The sequence below is a fragment of the Nelumbo lutea genome, chromosome 8, assembly GCF_056320005.1.
Source record: "Nelumbo lutea isolate HS-2025 chromosome 8, American lotus-T2T, whole genome shotgun sequence".
Taxonomy (NCBI): Eukaryota; Viridiplantae; Streptophyta; class Magnoliopsida; order Proteales; family Nelumbonaceae; genus Nelumbo; species Nelumbo lutea.
In genome coordinates this window covers 46,327,254-46,346,836 of record NC_142691.1, presented here as the reverse complement: position 1 = coordinate 46,346,836, position 19,583 = coordinate 46,327,254, and the positions used below count along the sequence as shown (strand labels likewise).

Here is a 19,583-nt window from a genome sequence, read left to right as displayed (position 1 = left end):
TGCTGATTGATTTTTTTGGGCAAATTTCTTAAATTACTCCTATTATTTAGCTAATTGAAAATTTGTACACTTATTGTTTCACTATTGTCTTAAACCACTCCTATTGTTTCTGACAATTGAGTAGCTCTACCCCTGTCATTAATGTTTGTTAATGTTTTGTCAAAATCAGTACACATGCGACACCTCTTAACTAGACCTGTTCATGGGCTGGGCTGGGCCGGGCTCGGGTCAGGCTTTTAGTGTTCATTAACAGAAAAATAATAGGCCCAAGCCCGAGCCCGAGCCCGAGCCCGGCCCAACCAACAGGCCTAGAACTTGGGCCCGAGCCCGGCCCTAATAAAAAGCCCGAAGCCCGAGCCTGAGCTCGAAGCATGACCTAATAAAAGAAAATCAAAAATTTCCCTATTCAAATAGACATTATCTATTTTAATTCAGATGTTCCTTCCCCTATTTAAATGAACAATGGGCCTACAAGTGAATCAACAACCTTCTCAAATCAAAAAATTTATTCAAATGGACATCACATAGGGTTTTTACTTAGGTTTAACTATAGGTCGGGCCAGGCCGGGCTCGGGCTGGGCTATTTTGGCAAAGCCCGAGCCCGGCTCGAATTTTATGCGAGCCGGGCTTTTTGGCCCGAGATTAAGCCTGCCAGCCAAAAAGCCTGTTCAAGCTCGTCCGGGGGTCGGGGCCGGCCCGACCCATGAATAGGTCTACTCTTGACATATAAATCTTTTTTGAAATCCAATAATACCCTTCATCTCTCAGCCCAACCAAAATCACGAGCTTGTCCAAAGCCCTTCTCTTTTCCCTCTTTCTCCCCTCCTTCTCTATCGTAGCAAGGTGCCGAATATTAACAAGATGTTCATAACTAAGAGCTCCATCTGTTGATATTTCTGATTTGACTTTCTCGCGAAGAGATGGAGCCACTGACTTTAGATATGTTTGAATATCTGCAGTTCAAACCAGGAAATGATAGTAAAATGAAACGAAAGATCTGAAGCCTTCACGGGGATCATGAATTGGTGGACTTCGCCATCATTCTTTATTTTTATTTGCACCATTTTATTTGTAACAGGAAGCGCGGTGAGCAGAGATGACGTTTTTGTAGAGGATGGATGGGAGGTTACGCTCCTCGGCCTCCACGGTGGCCGTCACCTTTTCCATGAACTTGACCATTTCTTCATATCGTTTTACTTGTTTGGTGAGTTTCACCATGTAAATGTTTTTCCTCACAGCGTGCCTGAAAAGCAACAGACGCGACAACCATTGATGAGATCTAATCTGTGTATTTCACTCGGTTTGGTTTGGTTTGGTTTGAGAGAATGCGAGGAGGTTTTGCAGAAAACGTAAAAGAGGAATGAGGTTAGAAGTAGAATGAGAGAATAGATAAATGGAGATGGGGTCCAAAATATAGGCGCCACCACCAGTGTCGAGTGCTGATGGTAGATGTAACTAACTCGCTAAGACGTTAACCACCCTGTGTTTGGTCTGTGATGAACCCAAATATTGAGAGAACAAGTTTAACCCAATTCAAAGTCGATTATGAGGGGAGATAGAAAATCAGTAATATTTGGATTTAAATTTTCAGATCTATTAGTCAGGAAATCGTCACCCAAACCAATGGTTGGTTGGGTGTTGGGTATTGCACCGGCAGTGGCTGAACAAGGGAAGTGAAAGAGGGAGGGGGGGGTTATGGTTTGGTTTTAATCATCTGGATTTTGGCTTGTATCTAAGGAAGAAGGAAGCTTTGGAATGAGTCATTTTGATGTCTAGGTGCTTGTTCATAATTGTATTCTGACTAAAAAAAAGGAAAAAAAAAAAAGCCAATCTTCTCATATGCGTATTTCTTATTTCATCAGAAGTCACTAATAAAAAGGTGGTCTATAGTCTAAACAACTACATGCATGCATCCAACAGTCCAAAATGAGCTAAGGTAAGCCTCACATTCACCATGTATTGTACACCAAGAATTTTGTAAGTTTGAACAATCGGATTTGTTGCTTCCCTTTTTGTCTTGAGCTCAACCCTAGTTCTACATCTCTGTCAACCCTAGTTCTCTCTTTCCCTTTTTCCTCTTTCATATTAAAAATTGAAGGATAATGGGTAAAGTAGTCTTTTTCGTCTCTCTGTAAACTGATGTTAATGGAAATGAGGTTTTTGACAATTCTCGAAAAATTTAGTATATGTTTAGCATCGATGCTGCAGATGCATTTGATGTGTGGTTGGAAGCACCGTTTTCTTTGCCTTTATTTTTGTTTGGAATGATTGTTGTCAGGTAGGACATTACTTGGAGAAACAACAATTTTTTCTGTTTGGTACCAATGCTTTAGGAAACGTTTTCAGCACTGGTACCTAGTATCCAGTGCCACATCAGTGCCATATCACTGCCCTATTGGCAGCAACGAGCTATAGTTCCAGGAAACGCCAAATTTGGCGTTGCTCCAAACCATTGCTTTCTGATTTCTAAGGCGTGGCTTGGAGCACCATTTTTTAAGGAGAAATGGTTCCAAACAAATGCCCGTTTCTTAGAGCACCGTTTTTTCCGATGTGGCACCGTTACTCCAGGAAATGACAATGATGCCAAACAGCCGCTTAGGGGATACTTTAAGACAAAATATAAATAGCAAAGGCAGAGAGTTAGTCGGTTAACTAAGCCATAAGGGTAGTTTAAGAAGTTTGCCCTTTTTTATGATATATATGATGATGTATCATGTACAACAATATATGTTTCAATGATAAATGTATCATTAGATTCATTAGATGTTAATGGATGCATAGGTTTTTCATTTTTGGTTTTGATTGGTCAATGGATGACCATGTATGTAGAGGTTTTTTTGAGAGAATGATGAGGTTGATTGATTTATTACGGAAAAATGTATCATATAAAGCAGGTTGATTTTTTCTGCTATTTTGGAATGAAAAAATTGATTTCAGGTGAATGGATTGGTTTATTTTAATAAAAATAAACCTGCTTGTTTCGGTTCGGTTTACTGTAAGAACCGGTGCATTCGAGAAAAAACAAAATTGTAAAACCGGTGCGGTTAATCGAACCGTATAACCGAACCGTGAGTACCCCACTAGGCCACTACTAGACGCAGGCAATTTTGTACGTAGACGCTAATAACTGTCTATAAACCAACGACAGCAGCCACCAAAGCTTTCTTAGGGTTTTAGCTAGATTAGAGTACTCAGACATAAAACCACAAAACTGAGTCGGACGTTAAAGCAGAAGATTTTTTTTTTTTTTTTTTTACGTTCTACTGTTGCTGTTCACTTGTTCTTTCCAAAACCTGATCGAGCCCCCTTTTGGTGTTTGTTTCCCGACTTCTTTCCATTTATTGCAGATTTTTATTGTTTCGACTCTGTGACTGGTTCTGGCTCGAGACGAGAACATGGTTAGTGACGTGATTGATTCTTGGCACAGAAAATCGAAACTCAGTTTCTAATTTTCTCAGTGCAAAACAGAAACTTAATCCTTTTTCCTCTAATTGTCAATCTGCAATTCTCTCAATTGTAGGTGGAACCAGGGGCCGAAGACCTTGAAAGAAAGAAAAAGAAGGAAGAGAAGGTCATCTACAATTCCCATGTTCATTTCTCGTACACTCACTATGTCATGTGCCTTTGTACACAAATTATATCTGCAATTGATTACTGACTACATAGCTGTTGGTGTTTATTGTTTTTTGTCCTGAACTTGTGGCTTTCTTATTGTTAATCAATAGTAAATTCAATAAAAGAAACTCATAAGCAATTTACCAGGATTATGCATCTATTATTTGTTATTCAAGATGTTTGAACACTAGCAATTTTTAGCACTAGATATTACATTTGCTATCCTTGTAAAATACCGTAGGTTTTTAGACCTACAAAAGTGAGCTGCTGAATTACGTTTGGATCAATTTTTATCTGAGTAGGCCCAGTGAAAAACCGATTCTGTGTTTTTTCTTGCCATGGGATCTGGGATTTGTATGGATTGCATATAGTAGGTGGACGCACTGTCACACATTATCATATTTCCAATGTTCCTAAAACAGAGTCAGCAAAAGCCCCAATCCCCATTGATGACTTTCACATTTAAATAACCACTTAGCGTCTTAGAACTGCAATGACAGTTCAGAGTGCCGTTAATTCTGATTGGACCCGTGGTTGCTCGTTTTGTGTATATTTTAAGTGTCTATATAATATATATTTCAATTGAAGCTATGTGATTGATGATGCGTCGCAATATTTTAACGAGGACAAAAATGGACAATATTTTGTGGATCAGATCTATCTGAGATGGATTTAGAATGTGCAATACCTCAAACAAATGTCCGCTAGGTGTGGCATGTTCTGGAATCAACTGATACACAAAAAATCTACATTAGCAACCACACTCTAAGTGGTCTAGCATTACTTGGCTGCTATTTTACTATGATGTTTGCATTTAAATTGGCACTTAGGTCTTAGTAGCCCATAAATGTAACCGGACAAATCAATCTTTTGGGTTGAACCTGTGGTTGGTAATTCTATGTGTTTGATAATCAACATATCTTTCAACTGTAGATCTCTGATTCATTATTTTTTCTTTTTAGTGCTCTGTAATTACTTGGCTGTTGTTTTACTATGATCATCCACTTCAAAGTGACTATGATGTTTATTTCCATGGCAGGCAAAAGAGAAAGAATTGAAAAAACTAAAGGCTGCACAGAAAGCAGAAGCAGCTAAACTTCAGGTAAAGATAACATGTTTTATGATGTTGCCTATTATGGAATAACTTATGGTTCTGTGGCTTTCTGGATGGACATACCTTTAATTTAGAGCCTTTGATGTGGAAGTCACTGCCTTTATTGATTATATAAAAGCAACTTGTGTATTTGGTATTTATAATGGAACATGGATTATCCTTCTGTGGTATTGACCAGGCACAAAAGTCATCCAGTGCCCCAAAAAAGAGCGAACGGAGAAATTCAAAGAGAGATACAGGGGAAGAGAATCCTGAGGATTATTTTGATCCAGAGACTCCCATTGGTGAGAAGAAGAGACTTTCTCGTCAAATGGCAAAACAATACAGTCCAGCTGCAGTAGAGAAATCGTAAGTATCAAGTTATTCTCTTCCTTTTGTATGTTATATCAGCTCATGTTTGTAATCTCTTTTATTCCTTGTGGCCCCCTTTCAATGATCTAGATGGTATGCATGGTGGGAAAAATCAAACTTCTTTGTAGCAGATGCAAGCAGCTCCAAACCTGCATTTGTGATTGTAAGTGCTAGTAAAACTTTTGGTTTGCATTATGATCTTAGATGGAATGCTGGACTTTTTGCATGCTCGACGGGGTTGTTGAAAAACAAATCTGTGGCTAGAATCAAAATTGAAGATATGAACTGCCTATAGTTTTGTGAAGATGACATGAACATATTTTTAATGGGAGGGTACAGAGTGCTGCCACTCACCTTGTACATAATATTCTTTTTATTGAATTCATAGATAATCTTAGTTAACATTAAAAAATATTTTTACTAGGAGGTGCCCATGGAGGGCTATCATGACTATTTTCCCTTCTTTTTCACCACATATCATGTAAGACCTCATCATGTGATGAGATTTGAGAATAGTTGTGGTGGGGAGATGAACCTTTGTACTAGGCCTACACACTAGAATTTATGCCCTATCCACAAACAGAAATAAAAACATTTGTTTGATGCTTTTCTTTGCCAAAAGAGGTCTTTTTTGGGATTTGGTCTTAGAAGAGATTTGAGGGACTCTGAACATGTATGTCATTAATTTGTATGATCTCATCATGGGGTTAATTGTGATATTTTTGGAAGACTTGTGGTGGGGAGATGAACCTCTATGCCAGTATGCCCTACTCACAAACAAAAACAAGCAAAACCATTTTTTTTTTTTTGACAATTGCAAAACCCTTTAGTTGATGGTTTCCTTTGCCAATGAAGTCTTTCTTGGTGTTTTGGTCTTAGAAGAGATTTGGGGGATTCTGGTTTCAAGTCATTAGTTTGGTGGATAGAACAAAATCAGTGTTGAGAAAACCAGACTGGTTAAATGTGAGGGCCCTGGCCGGTTCGTTCACACCCCAAGAACTGTAATAACTAAAAACCTGGTGAAAACCGGTTGACTGGCTGGTTTAACTGGAAAACTTGTAAACCAGTCCCGGTTTCATGAAATCGCTTGGGTCATTAAGTAGTTGAAATTTAAAATGTCTGTAACCAGTGATTTAAAAGGCGCGCCTAGGCACATAGGTGAGGCGCATTTTGGGGTATGCGCCTTGTCCAGGTCCTAGGTGCACCCCTTTCGAAAGGCGCACGCCTGGTGTGCCTAGGCGTGTTCCTGATGTGCCTTGCGCCTCAGCCCAGGTGTGCACGTTTTTAAAATTTTGCGCTTTTTGCTTTTTTTTTTGAGTCTAATGGCTGGGCCGGGGGCTCCGCTCCCGGTGACAAGTTTAAGGCTGCTCCTTGTTTAGATCATATTCAACAATAGGCTTCAGCCACAAGTATTAACAAACAAATAAAGAAGGGAAAATAGAAGAGGAAGCAAGAATTAATTCTACTATAGCTGCTGGCTATGGCAGAACCAGAAAATAAAAGAATTCTTTATTCAATTCAATGGAATAGATTGCTTTTTTCAAGATCTGCTGATACCCTTTTATAGACACAAAGTAGCACTTCCAACTCGTAATTGGATTCTAAATTCCAACTCTTAGACTCCAAGGTTCTAACTCCTATTTGTATTCAAACTTAAAACAAAAAGTAGAAAGCCTCCTTTTCAAACTAGGACACACTATAACTCCCTAATTCCACTAAGCATAAGAAACCCAAAATTACTAAAAATATTGTCATCTTTTACTATAAATAGTAATGGCGAAAGTTTCTATAAATATTGGTCAAGTTGTTGACTAAGACTTTGACCATGACTTTCATAACACAAAATCCAGCCAACTTGGTCTTTAGTTGGGGCACTTTCACATGTTAGATTGAGCTGAAATTCTACAGTATTGGAGTGTTAAAGTGTACTTTAATGCCACCCTTTGAACCAAATCAAACAATGTTTGACAGGTCAAATAGTCATTTCTTTTCCCGTTGATGATGTAGTCTACAAGGGTCTGTTTGATTGCTGAGAAAATTGGACTGAGAAAGGATGGGATGAGAGAAAGGTTGGGATGAGAAGAGGAAAATTTATTTTCTTAGTTAGTTATAATGTGTTTGTTTGCTGAGAAAATTTTTGTGAGAAAATTCACTTTCCAGTGTTTGTTTTGCAAGAAAATTTATAGGAGAAAAATCATGCTAAACTATAAAAATGCGTGTAATTTACCTTTATGACAACTTGCACCCCCCAAATGTATGACACATACGATTGAACTTGCCACGTGGCATGATAGTGTTATTAAACTTGCTCATTCAAAAATTTTACTTAAAAAGAGTAAGAAATGCTTCATTATTTGGACCTGCTCATTCATCATAGAATTTGTTCATAGGTCTACTCAATGTACTCATCCATAAAAAACCTGTGCATGCATTCATAAAAGAAACTACTAGGAACTAAAATTGCTCTATTATTTGGACCTGTTGGTACATCAAAGAAGTTGCATTCAATAACCTATTTCATTCAAAAAGTCATACATACATTAATAAATCATTTGAATTTGTCTTTAACCTGTAATTAGTTCATCAATGCCAATAGTTCAACCTATTCATTCCATGTAGTCATAATCATCCATATACCAATAAATCCATTATGGTAAAATATAACCATTCATTCCACCTAATACAAGTAGATTGACCATTGCAAAAAAAAGGGACAACAATCAAATTGCCAATGCATCCCCAAAAAATATACAAAATGGATGCAAAGGCTCAACCATCAAAACAAGCTTTTGTCATATATAATTAGTAACTAGTTTGTTAATAAATGTGAGTTATAATAGTTTAAGTTTTTTATCCATTCCTTCAATATGGAGGCCCTAATTTCATTTGAAACCGCGCCTTCCTCAAATGTGGTTCCACTCCGTAAAATGTCATAACTCGACTTTTATACTCGGTTAAGTCATATGCTTTCATAAAAAATGCCACTGAATATCCTTCTAGGCTCATAACATTGGTATACACCTTTTCCTTGCTAAATAAACCAAACCCTCTCTCAATTGCAGATGCAAGTTTCCCGAGATATGCAACAATGTCTTGCACTTGTTTAGCAATAATTGAAGCATATGACTTCCGTTTTCCTAAAATTCTTCATTCTGAAAAATTACTTGCCTCCACCGACCTTGCTTGAAGGTTAGGATCTCCAAAATTCTTAGCCTCATCAATGTCATCAAACACATGCTCAACATTCGGTGTTGCACTAGTGGCAGTTGCAGAAATTGCATCTTGCTTATTTAGCTCATTGGTTGTAAAGGTGCCATTTCCAGTCACTTGATCATTTCCACATACCAATGCCAATTGGTCATAGTTTGGAATGCTTTTTCGTTTAAACTGCTTTGCCTCTGGATGTGCCTGTTCATTTACCATGGGAGTTCCATAATAAGTCACATTTCGTACTAATAAGTCATCTTTCATATAATTTGTAAACCAAGTGTTTAAAGTAAGTGTTATTAATCTATTCTACCTCAATATATGTAGCCCAAACATCAGGTGTTGCATCTATTGTCTTGGTTGAATCATTCTACGCAAAACCACTTTGATTCAAAAGGTTTTTTAATATTGCAAAATTCCGCTTGATTGTTTTCAGCCTATTTCGTATGTGTCATTGAGTACATTCAACTGAAAACTTAGTGCTAATAGCATGTGCCGCTGCAGTGTAAGCCGATGATTTGAAACTTTTGTCAACCTTGTTTCCAAGGTTGACCTGCTCAGCAAATGTATCAATGAGTAAATTATCCATGTCCTGTGTCCAAATCATATTTGTTTTTCCATTCTTGTTTTCAGGATGAGAGCTAGAAGAGTCCATTTCTGTTTCATGCCAATCAAATGAATAATGCAAATCAACAATATATATCCATAACACTAATTAATGCAAGGTATTTTTGTATAAATAGCAATAGGCAATTAATAAAGTTGAACATCATAATTAGTTAAAGAAGTGAGTGCACACAGAAAAAAAGTTACACAACAAAAGTTATATTAGAAAGAAAGATTTAGACAACAGGAAGGATATAATGTCGAGCCATGGATCGATACAAGACGTAATCAGCCCACATTTGGGTAGCTATTTCTTCTCTGAGACTAATTCCTTCCCTTGATTATTCATTTTTACTAGCTCATTGAGATAGTTGGGAGATTTGTGTATTGTCTGCTCTATCATTATTTAAATCATCAATTCTTGCATCATCCTCAGTATCAACTACTTCTCGATCATACTGACGCATGATGAAATCATACGGATTCACACCCATGACATGGTTGTGTAAGATGTAGCATGTAGACACAATCTTCACTTATGACTTGAAAGGGTAATGTTGCTGAGATACCAAAATTGGAAAACGTTTCTTCAATACCCCAAAAATCCGTTCAACGGTTTTTCTAAGTGATCAGTGTCAAAGGTTGAACAGTTCTTTTGGGTTCTTAGGTTGATGTGCACCCCATTCCTTTAGATGGTATCGTGTTTTTCGATATGGTGTAATGAACCCAGTCTTTAATGAAAATCCTGCATCTACAAGATAATATTTACTTATTTAAAATATAAAAAGTCAGAAAACACGTACATACTTACCTATTAAATAAAAATGTCTCTTGTGAGAGTTTATTACTACCTTGAGGGATCTCTAATTTGTGCTCTCTCCTCAGAGCATTGTTAAGCATGTGAGAGTCCGATGCGGAACCCTCCCAACCAGGTAATACATATGTAAACCGCAGATTGAAAATGCATGCAACAAGGATGTTTTGTGTGGGATAAGATTTACGACCTCGAAACTTAGCAACATCAGTAGAAGGGACTTTCATAGGGAGGTGTGAGCCATCGATTGCCCCAATACAATCTTACCAGTAGATTTAAGTTTTTTATTATTCATTTTATGGGTGTATATGTCATAAAGAAGACTATATCACTTAATTACCTTGAAATATGGCCAAAAATCATGTCGGTTTCTAATTTCTAGAGATGTTTCAGTACCACTTGGTTGAATCAAGTATCTATCCTCCAAGCTCAACAAAGCATTCAATACATTGTTGAAATGACGGCTCACAATCTCACTAGACCGACTGAAATGAAAGCCCGTTGCTCTATTCCTAACGTTGTGTGCTAGTATGTATAGGAAGCATGCCACTTGTTCTTCTACCGCGCACCTCATTGTAGCATGTAGTCTTCTTGTCTCACGAATAATCTTGCATAGCCTTGCAAAGGCTGCTTTCCCCATTCTCAATTGGTTATAACAATCTATTTCTTTTTGTCCATATAATCTTATACAATAAATCATTTCGTTCAAAATCCCGGTTCACAGATGGTTCCCTATCAATATAATCCACATATTCTTGCAACATTGAAAATGTAACTGCAACCGTAGTAGTTGCAGCCCCAACAATTGCATAAAGCAAATTTTGCTCCATCTATTTATAGAAAATAAATAAACAAACAAACAAATAAATAAATAAATAAATTGGGGAATTCATTCTAGAATGCCTATATAATTTACATGTTGGAAAAGTAGTCAATGAAAAAAAAAAAGGAGCAACCATTAACCATGAATGAGTTTACTTCCTTCACTGTTACTAATCAAAGATGCATGAAAGCACACATTACACTTTTTTTCTTTTTTGATAGCTAAATCATCATAATGATGCATACGTACTCATATACATGATAAAGAATGAGTCTCATTTCAGAATTTTTGATAGCTAATCTCATTAAGAACTGATAATCAATGAATTCCACAAATGCGCTAGAATTTAGTTATATAAACTAATAACTAGTATTTATTAATAAATTCAGTCACCGAAAATACCAGGGATGTCCTTCATAGTCATTCAAAATTTACTAATATGATTGCTGTTGCTGAGGCAGTGAATGAAGGGTAATGGGTTTGGCCACTCCATTATATTGTATGGGCCCTTTCTTGATAAAAACAACAAACAATGAACCATTTATTGTGTGGATTCTTAGAGCCTAAACCTTAGAATGTTCAATCAGAGATATGGTTCTATTATTTTCTTCCCTTTCCCTTGGCTGGATCTCATTGAGTCATGTCCTTTCCCCTTTACTTTTCTTTACCCTTCTTTCCTTCATTACTGAATAACAAACAATAATTGCATTTTTTAAGTAGATTGATTGCTTTCAACCTAAGAAAGATTATATGAAAGTAAAGAACTAAGGATCCCTACCTACATTTGCATGTACAACAAGAAGTGGGGTGGGGTTCAATTATCTGCCATTCATGTGGCACTGTTTTAACTCAGTGGGTCAACTGGTGGTGGGCTCTTGCCCAATTGGAATAGTCTTGAATGAATGACTGCTGACAGTTGGAGTTGGACTTGGTAATTCATCTGAGTTACTCGTAGGACTCAGCCCTCCAGACCATTTTCCCAAATATTTTTATGCTCTTTGTTTTTCTTAGCTTCAAGCTTTATTCTTCCTTATTGGGTCATCACTGTTGCACACATGAATTTGTAACTAGTTAGGCATCGATCCAATCGAGTTAATACAACAGTCTATGCACACCACTACAGATTGAGTGGTCTTCAGGGATATGGGCCGGGTACTGTCCTAACCTTTGGCATTTTTTCGCACAAATTAGCCATCCTCAGACTCAAACCTATGTTCCTAGGCTTGCCCACCTGACCGACCACTGAAATCTAAAATCATCATACTCTTCCAAATTAACCAAATGCAATTAGTTTTCTTTATTACCTTGTAAACTTTTGTGGCACTGTTTGTTTCATTCCCTTATTAGCGGGTGAATTGTTTTTGTTTCATTTTGGGCGGGGGCTGTTTTTGTTTGCAGGGTCCAACAAACTGCCCTGTTTTTGTTTGCAGTGCCCAACAAACTGTAAAATAAATGTTTGCAAGATAATGAGTTTGTTTGTTTGTTTGAAAGATAATGAGTTAATGACATAAGAAATGCTCATTCCCATATATAAAACTCAGGTGTTCTCTCAGTCGAATGTAAAATAAATGTTTCAAGTCTCATATTTCAGAAATGTGACATTCACCGTATAAGTGCAGATACTAACTACATAAGAAGGAAATCATATATCTACTCTTACTATAATGAGTCCATTCATTTTCATTGAACTTCATTAGAAAACACCAAAAACCATATCATCCAACCTTGAACATTTTTTTACCCTTATAGAGAAAAAAGAAATAACTTCCATTTGATGATAACTAGATAAAGATGGAGAAAGTAGTTTAATCAGATTTATTATTCCTTTTTTGTACAACTTCACTGCCTCTATTACATTGAAGGGTTATGGACGAATTCATCCATTAGATAAGGGATACACGTTCACTTTCCTAGTCCACACAAGTCTTGTATCCTAGTCCACTGAAAATGCTTATTTTGAAAGCAGGGATTTTCTGATAAAATTGACCACATGAACAAGGGGAAGTAAGTTAAAAAACATTTGGCCATTTTGGAGACCCAACCAAATTTCTTTTTCATTTAAAGACTTTTTTAAATGACCAAATTAGCAAATGCAATGAGCAAATCATTACTTCCACTACAGTTGGATCCCCTTTTGTACCTATTTTTTGTTGTTAGTGTAAAATATTGAATTGTATTAACCAAAAGACACAGTTACAAAGACCCCTATATACCAAGGCACCAAATATTGGGAATGTACAATAGGATCTATACGGCAGTATGCATTCCTGTTTACACAAAGCACTTTACAAGATGAAAATTCTCGACCCTCTGAAACTTTTATGAATAGACAGCCATGACTACAGCCTTCTCACCAGTTTCCTTGCCAACATATCCTTTGAGATGCACTATGTTCAAAGATGTGACTGTTCCTTTTGACCAAGAGGGTCCAACAAACTGCCAAAGGAAACATGTTTTACGCTGGTCTGCTTTCTTACTTAACCCCTGCATATACCGACTTTCCAAAACTTCCCTATCTTTGTTTGCAGGAAAGGACTTTTTGTCTAGGCCCTGTAGACATTTAAACCATACTTAGCTAAGAAGTCAGCAACCTTATTGGCACACCTAGGTACAACCTGTATAACTTTATCATCCCCTTCAACATACTCAGAAGAAAGACCAAGCTTCCAACCAAACTGAAGAGAAACAACTTCTGTTTCTAGAAAAATTGAGCTTAACAAATCCACCCAGAGGTCTACTCCTGGAAAAATTAAAAGAAAAAACACCAAAAAAAATTTGTGTAGTACACATCGGTTTGATTTGCATTAATCAAATCCTTGTATCATGTAAACAACAAACATGTAAAGATCATGGAGAAAATGATTTACATTTGGGTTCATAGTCAATCATAGAGACCACTGTACCAAGATAAATCACTATAGTTCTGTACAAAAGCTACTGGTGCAAGTCTCTGAATACAAGCTGCTTCAGATCGGAAAATATTAATCATCCAAATATTTACATTTGGATGCCGATGATCAGAACAAGGGGACATAAGTCCATCAACAACCGCCAAGATAAAGTCAAAGAAACAATTAAAGGACTGAGCATCATGACTCATGATGCTTCCCAGAATAACCCCATGGTTAAGATGATTAATCATGACTCATGAACACTTTATTCAAGACAAAGCAAATGCAGCTCATGTTATCAAAACATTCAAATGGATTTATGAGTTTTGTTTTGCGAAAGAAATTTGAAGAGAGAAAAACTTCAATCATCAAAGTTTTCTTACTTCAGACAGAAATAGCGTTGTCCAGAGCTGGAGCGGAAGTGGAAGCTTCTTCACCTAGGAGGAAAACTGGCTCCTTCTGTATCCTAAACCGGATGAGAGGGAGAAACTTGGATTCTTCGTAAATCTCTCTTCAAGGTTGAAACTAAAAAAAAGAAAAAAGTAAATCAGTGAAACCAATTTCATTCTTCAGCACTTCACTTCTTACAAAAAATGAGAGAGAAAAAGAGTGAGTAACGACATAAAGAAAATCTATTGGATTCGAAGTTTCAGTGATCTACGCAAATGGGGTTAAAATGTTAGATCTGGACATGGATGCATGCTTGTGGAGAGTGTGATTTTATTTCGGCAAAACCTTTGTCGGAGACGATGAAGAAAATGGCTGAGCTTCCAGCCACCAAGGGGAAAAACATGGGGTTGGGGAAGAAAGAACCACGGGCCGAAAAACAACAAAAAAGGATAGAACAAGACCGCTAGAGAGAGATATTCATGGATCTTGTGTTACCTTTCAGAGAGATGGCCGAAGAAGCTACCAGCGATATGGCTATTGGATTACTACTTCGAAGGGAGAGGAGACTGTCGACTTCTTGCTCTGACAAAGCCCGAGCAATTTTCTTAGCTTTTTCTTTTCCCACTGGGGTCGCACTGTTTTGGTGCGATCCCGCTCACTTCAGTTTGGGATCCCGTGTCCCTCTTGTTTCTCATCCCAAAACACTATTTACCAACAAACAAACACAAGAAAGGGAGAATCATTCGGGAATATTCCCTTTTCTCATCCCTTTCTCAGTAAACAAACAGACCCCAAGTGTACTATTTGACTCTTTTTCTTCAATTTATTTTGTTGAGGTTTACTTAAAATCTTCTTATAAGCAGTTGCATCAACAGGTAAGAGAAAGATAACATGGTTGTCAAATAAAGTTCATTCATATCCCTACTTTGCCCTTCCAGAACCAGCCTATCTTGGCTTTTTTGTGGAGATAATCCATTCTAAGCGTTCTGACACTATTCAAAAATAAACTCCCTAAATTTCCCTACTTGTCTCAGTTTTTTTTCCCCTTCTGTTCTGCATATTTTCCAAGAGATAATGATAGAGATGAATGCAAACATTCATTTTTATTTTCAGCAAACCATTTTATAACTTTTTGTTGAAGATTTCTTTTTTTATTGGATATTTTCTCATCATTTATTTTTGTGAGTATGAAAAGTCGAACATTTCATTAATAAAATGAGGAAAAAAACCACTACATAAAGGAGTATAGGATGGGCATATAAACAAAATGAAGCAATTCCATCAAAATCTATTCAAACATTACAACATGTACAGAGGTTATATGGTAATGATGGCCCACTATAATCTGCCAGCATTTTGCTCTGATCCCTAGAGATCTATCTAAAAATATGGACAATTTCTAGGGATATTTTATTTTCAGCAAACCATTTTATAACTTTTTGTTGAAGATTTCTTTTTTTACTGGATATTTTCTCATCATTTATTTTTGTGAGTATGAAAAGTCGAACATTTCATTAATAAAATGAGGAAAAAAACCACTACATAAAGGAGTATAGGATGGGCATATAAACAAAATGAAGCAATTCCATCAAAATCTATTCAAACATTACAACATGTACAGAGGTTATATGGTAATGATGGCCCACTATAATCTGCCAGCATTTTGCTCTGATCCCTAGAGATCTATCTAAAAATATGGACAATTTCTAGGGATATTTAAAAGAAATGTGGTTTTGCAATTGGAAAAGAATTAATGATGGTAAAAAATCTATCAGGGTTTTGAAGAAGTCTAATGTGGTTTGAAGATTTCAATAGCCAGAAAATTCCTCGAACAATCCAAATTTGAAAGGTGTTTTCGAGATTGAAGGGGGTTTGTTTGGAATTGGACCTACTAAGAAGATTAGCAGAAGATTTTCCTATTTAAGCTTGTGGAAAATTGAGGCTTTTTCTTTTGGTCTTTGTAACTTAAGGCTGCATGTGTGCGTCGTTGTGGTGTTTTTTGTTTTTTTTTTTCTACAAGTCTGTGTATGGTGTGCTGGAATTGTAGGCCTTTTCTCTTCCTACCGGTCACCTTTCATTGTCCTTTCTTTTTCTTTTTTAATAAAATATTTCTTTTTTTATTACCGTAAAACAACAATTTCCAAGGATCTTTGAAAGGCCCATCTATGGGTGTTTGCAGAGTCTTTGTAGTTTCTAGTGACAGCCCTTCTAAGTCATTATCCCAACTTTCATGAAATCTACCTTCCATTGGGTGTCATTTTTTTTTGATGAATAAGGATAGTTTTATTACTTCAAAAGAAAAAGAAGATCTCATACAGCAGCCCGTGAAGAGGCGCGTGCTGCATCCTCTCTCAACTGATTACAAAGAAACTTAAAAGGAAAAGGAAAAGATGAACATTATAGCTGAGCCCAAAACAAAACTTCCCTATTTGTCCCAAGCCATCAGCCAAAACATTTGCTGATCTCCCCACCCATCGTGTACCATTAAGTATCCAGTTGGAGCATTCTTTTCTGTTAAATGCGTAATCATTTTGTTTTTCTTTCTTAGATTGTTGAATGAAAGTATTTATTTGTTTTTGCCCGAAGGGTCCAATCAATTGTCCTTGACTTTTAATTTCTTTGATTACTGTTGCAGGTTTTACCACCTCCTAATGTAACTGGGGCCCTACATATTGGTCATGCTCTTACTGCTGCAATACAGGTCAAATAATTATTCCATTATTATTTGTTTTGTTCTCTAGGGAAAGCTGTCTTAATACATATGTTCTTCTATTGTCTTTACTATATGCAGGATACAATTATCCGTTGGCGTAGAATGTCAGGTTACAATGCTTTGTGGGTGCCAGGAATGGATCATGCTGGGATAGCAACACAGGTTCTATTTTTTTATCAAGCTGAACTGGATTATATTTTGGGATGGGCATGATAGTTGTACTTTTTCTTTACTTAATAAGTGTATCTCTTTGTATTAATCTGCTCTCCCCCATGGGTTGGGAAGGGGGTGGGGGGTGGGGATGCCTTTACTTGTTTGGAAATTTGAATTAAATGATTTTGACCTCAGAACTTCTTGTAGTCCAAAAAATAAAAAGGATGATATCAGAAATGAAGGCGTTTGAAGGAACCTAGGAATTGCTTCAATAGGTGATAAAATGAGAAAAACTAGACCAAGATGGTTGCTAACATGCATAGAAGACCATCTACAGTACCTGTAAGAAGAACCGGTTTGATGTAAGTTGAAGGGGCTAGAAGGGTTAGGGTAGAGGGCAGAGCAAAAAGGGACATGGGTTGGAATAGCAAGAAATGATTCAAGTGCTCATATTTGTGTATTGACACTGAACAGAACAGAATAGCGAAACGGGGTTCATGTAGATGGTCCTATATAATTAGGACAAAGCTTAGATGATGAGCTGCTTCCTCTCTATTCCTGGAAATTTAAATTGCATTTTTGCATGTCTGGAATGTACTCTTGAGGATTATGTTATATAAACATATTATCTGTTTGTATGCATCTTTACAGATAAACTATGTTAGATATAGTATATTGTTTAATGATATAATGAGGGGCTGAGGGTTGCTAGGCAGAGGAGCAGGTGGTAATTGATGGAGAGTCAGAGCAAACTGAGCTTGGTTTGAGGGAGAAGATTGAGTCCACTGTTGCTGGACAGGTAGTAGGATTGGGGAGGGGATGGCTAGGGAGGAAGAAGTTAATAGTGAGAAGGACAATGGTGATACATCTCCAGGTGGTTTTGGATTGAGGGAAGTGCGCACAACAAATACTGAAAAAAGTTATTGTTACAGTGGAAGAGACAGAAAAGGTTGTAGGAGGAAGTTGTGACAAGGTCTATAGCAAGAAGAGAAGATACAGAACGAAACCTCTGAACAATGTTGTAGATAGTGACTCTAAAGCTGAGGCTGAAGGAAACCAAGAGGAGGAGGTCGTGATGGACGAAACACACATGGTAAGAAGCTCAGTAGACTTGGAAATAGAGAGAAAGAGAGAGGTAGAGGGAGGAGGGGAGTTGTGATTTTTTCTGACATTGAGGTTGTATTTTTTCTTTTTGTGGTGATATCTTATCGCCTATATGCTATGTTGTAATATCCTTCTACTCCTTTCTAATAAATTTGCTTTTTAATTTATCTTAAAAAAAGACTAAACCCTCTCTTCCATTCCTGAAACCTTCAATTTATCCTGTTGCAACTTCTCTATTCAACAGCTTGCTCAAAACTTCTGCAACCAACACAAATAACATTGGAGAAAGAGGAGGAGGTCATGATGGACGAAACACATGGTAAGAAGCTCAGTAGACTTGGAAATAGAGAGAAAGAGAGATGTAGAGGGAGGAGGGGAGTTGTGATTAAATATGGGGGGGATGTCTGACATTGAGGTTGTATTTTTTCTTTTTGTGGTGATATTTTATCACCTATATTGTAATATCCTTCTACTCCTTTCTAATAAATTTTCTTTTTAATTTATCTTAAAAAAAGACTAAACCCTCTCTTCCATTCCTGAAACCTTCAATTTATTCTGTTGCAACTTCTCTATTCAATTGCTTGCTCAAAACTTCTGCAACCAACACAAATAACATTGGAGAAATAGGATCCCGTTGCTCAAAATTTCTGTATTTTGATGGTAGCAGCCAAGGCAACCTTGGTCCTTCAGGAATTGGAGGGGTTATGAGAAACAAGGACGGACAAATTGTTGCTTTGTATTTGGAACCAATGGGAGTGGGAGAGTTAGTAAGGGCTGGGATGATGGTGGTCTTGCAAGGTGTCCAGATTGCACATCAGCACATGAACTAAATATGGAAAATTTGGTAGTTGAAGGTGATTCTAAGTTGGTATTAGGATGGCTAAAAGAGCCAGAATAGCACTCTGAGGTTATAGAAATGAAATGAAGGAACTTAAGTGGCTGACAAAAAATATGCCATTAAGAATACAATGAGTGAGAAGGTCAGGTAATGCTTGTGCTACACTAGCCAAACAAGGGGTAAATAGGGGCTGTTTGTATTGGACTCATGTTATTTTCTTGCTATAGAGTTTTGGGAGAGGCTGCAGCTTGCTCTTCTCCTTGGGATGCTTGTAATGCTTCAATTTTAAGATTAATGAAATTATCTTTTACTTATTGAGAAAAAAAGGATCCCATTGCCTCAACCCTTTTGATCATGCACTTGACAACCCATTGCCATTGAGCCATTTTGTATCGAATCTAGAGAATGAACTCCTTCCCCAAACAGATATACCATATCATCCCTACCTGTTCCATCCTCAGTGTATGACAAAGTAGGAAACTGATGTACCTGATTCACCCCTTAAACCTTACCTGAACCACTCAAGAATGGCAGATTCTTACCTGAAGGCAACCAGCCATTTACCAATTGATTGAATAACATTCTCTTTTGACTGATCAGTATCCCTATCATCATTTATCAGTGAAGGTGACAGGTTATGGGAGTTTACCTCTTAAATACTGAAACCATGCCTGAATTGCTCCCCCACATGAACACAAAACTCACACACATAATGCCCTCTATGTGCCCTGTGATATCTTATAGTCTATGTGTGTCCTTGTCTTCAGTCTGTTGAAGTAATTGGATAACTTTTCTATGCTATCCTTCGCTGCTTTTGATGCTTGCCTTCCATTCAACAGGTTGTCGTGGAGAAAAAGATAATGCGTGAGCGTAATTTAACAAGACATGATATTGGTCGGGAAATATTTGTATCCGAAGTGAGTCTACATACAGTGAGTTAGTTTCAGCTTCATGAGAAATTTCA

General features: G+C 37.1%; 1 protein-coding gene across 1 annotated transcript in view; it reads left to right on the top strand.

Annotated features, from left to right (window-relative positions):
• Nucleotides 1–3,167: 3,167 nt before the first annotated feature.
• TWN2 (valyl-tRNA synthetase / valine-tRNA ligase (VALRS)) overlaps nt 3,168–19,583 on the top strand; it is a 36,578-nt gene continuing 20,162 nt past the window's right edge. Inside the window, exons 1-8 of the mRNA XM_088957020.1 lie at nt 3,168–3,398; nt 3,521–3,571; nt 4,655–4,717; nt 4,908–5,077; nt 5,171–5,243; nt 16,447–16,512; nt 16,603–16,686; nt 19,459–19,536. Coding sequence (XP_088813146.1) covers nt 3,396–3,398; nt 3,521–3,571; nt 4,655–4,717; nt 4,908–5,077; nt 5,171–5,243; nt 16,447–16,512; nt 16,603–16,686; nt 19,459–19,536 — 588 coding nt within the window. The 5' untranslated portion in view covers nt 3,168–3,395. The remainder of the gene's footprint in view (nt 3,399–3,520; nt 3,572–4,654; nt 4,718–4,907; nt 5,078–5,170; nt 5,244–16,446; nt 16,513–16,602; nt 16,687–19,458; nt 19,537–19,583) is intronic.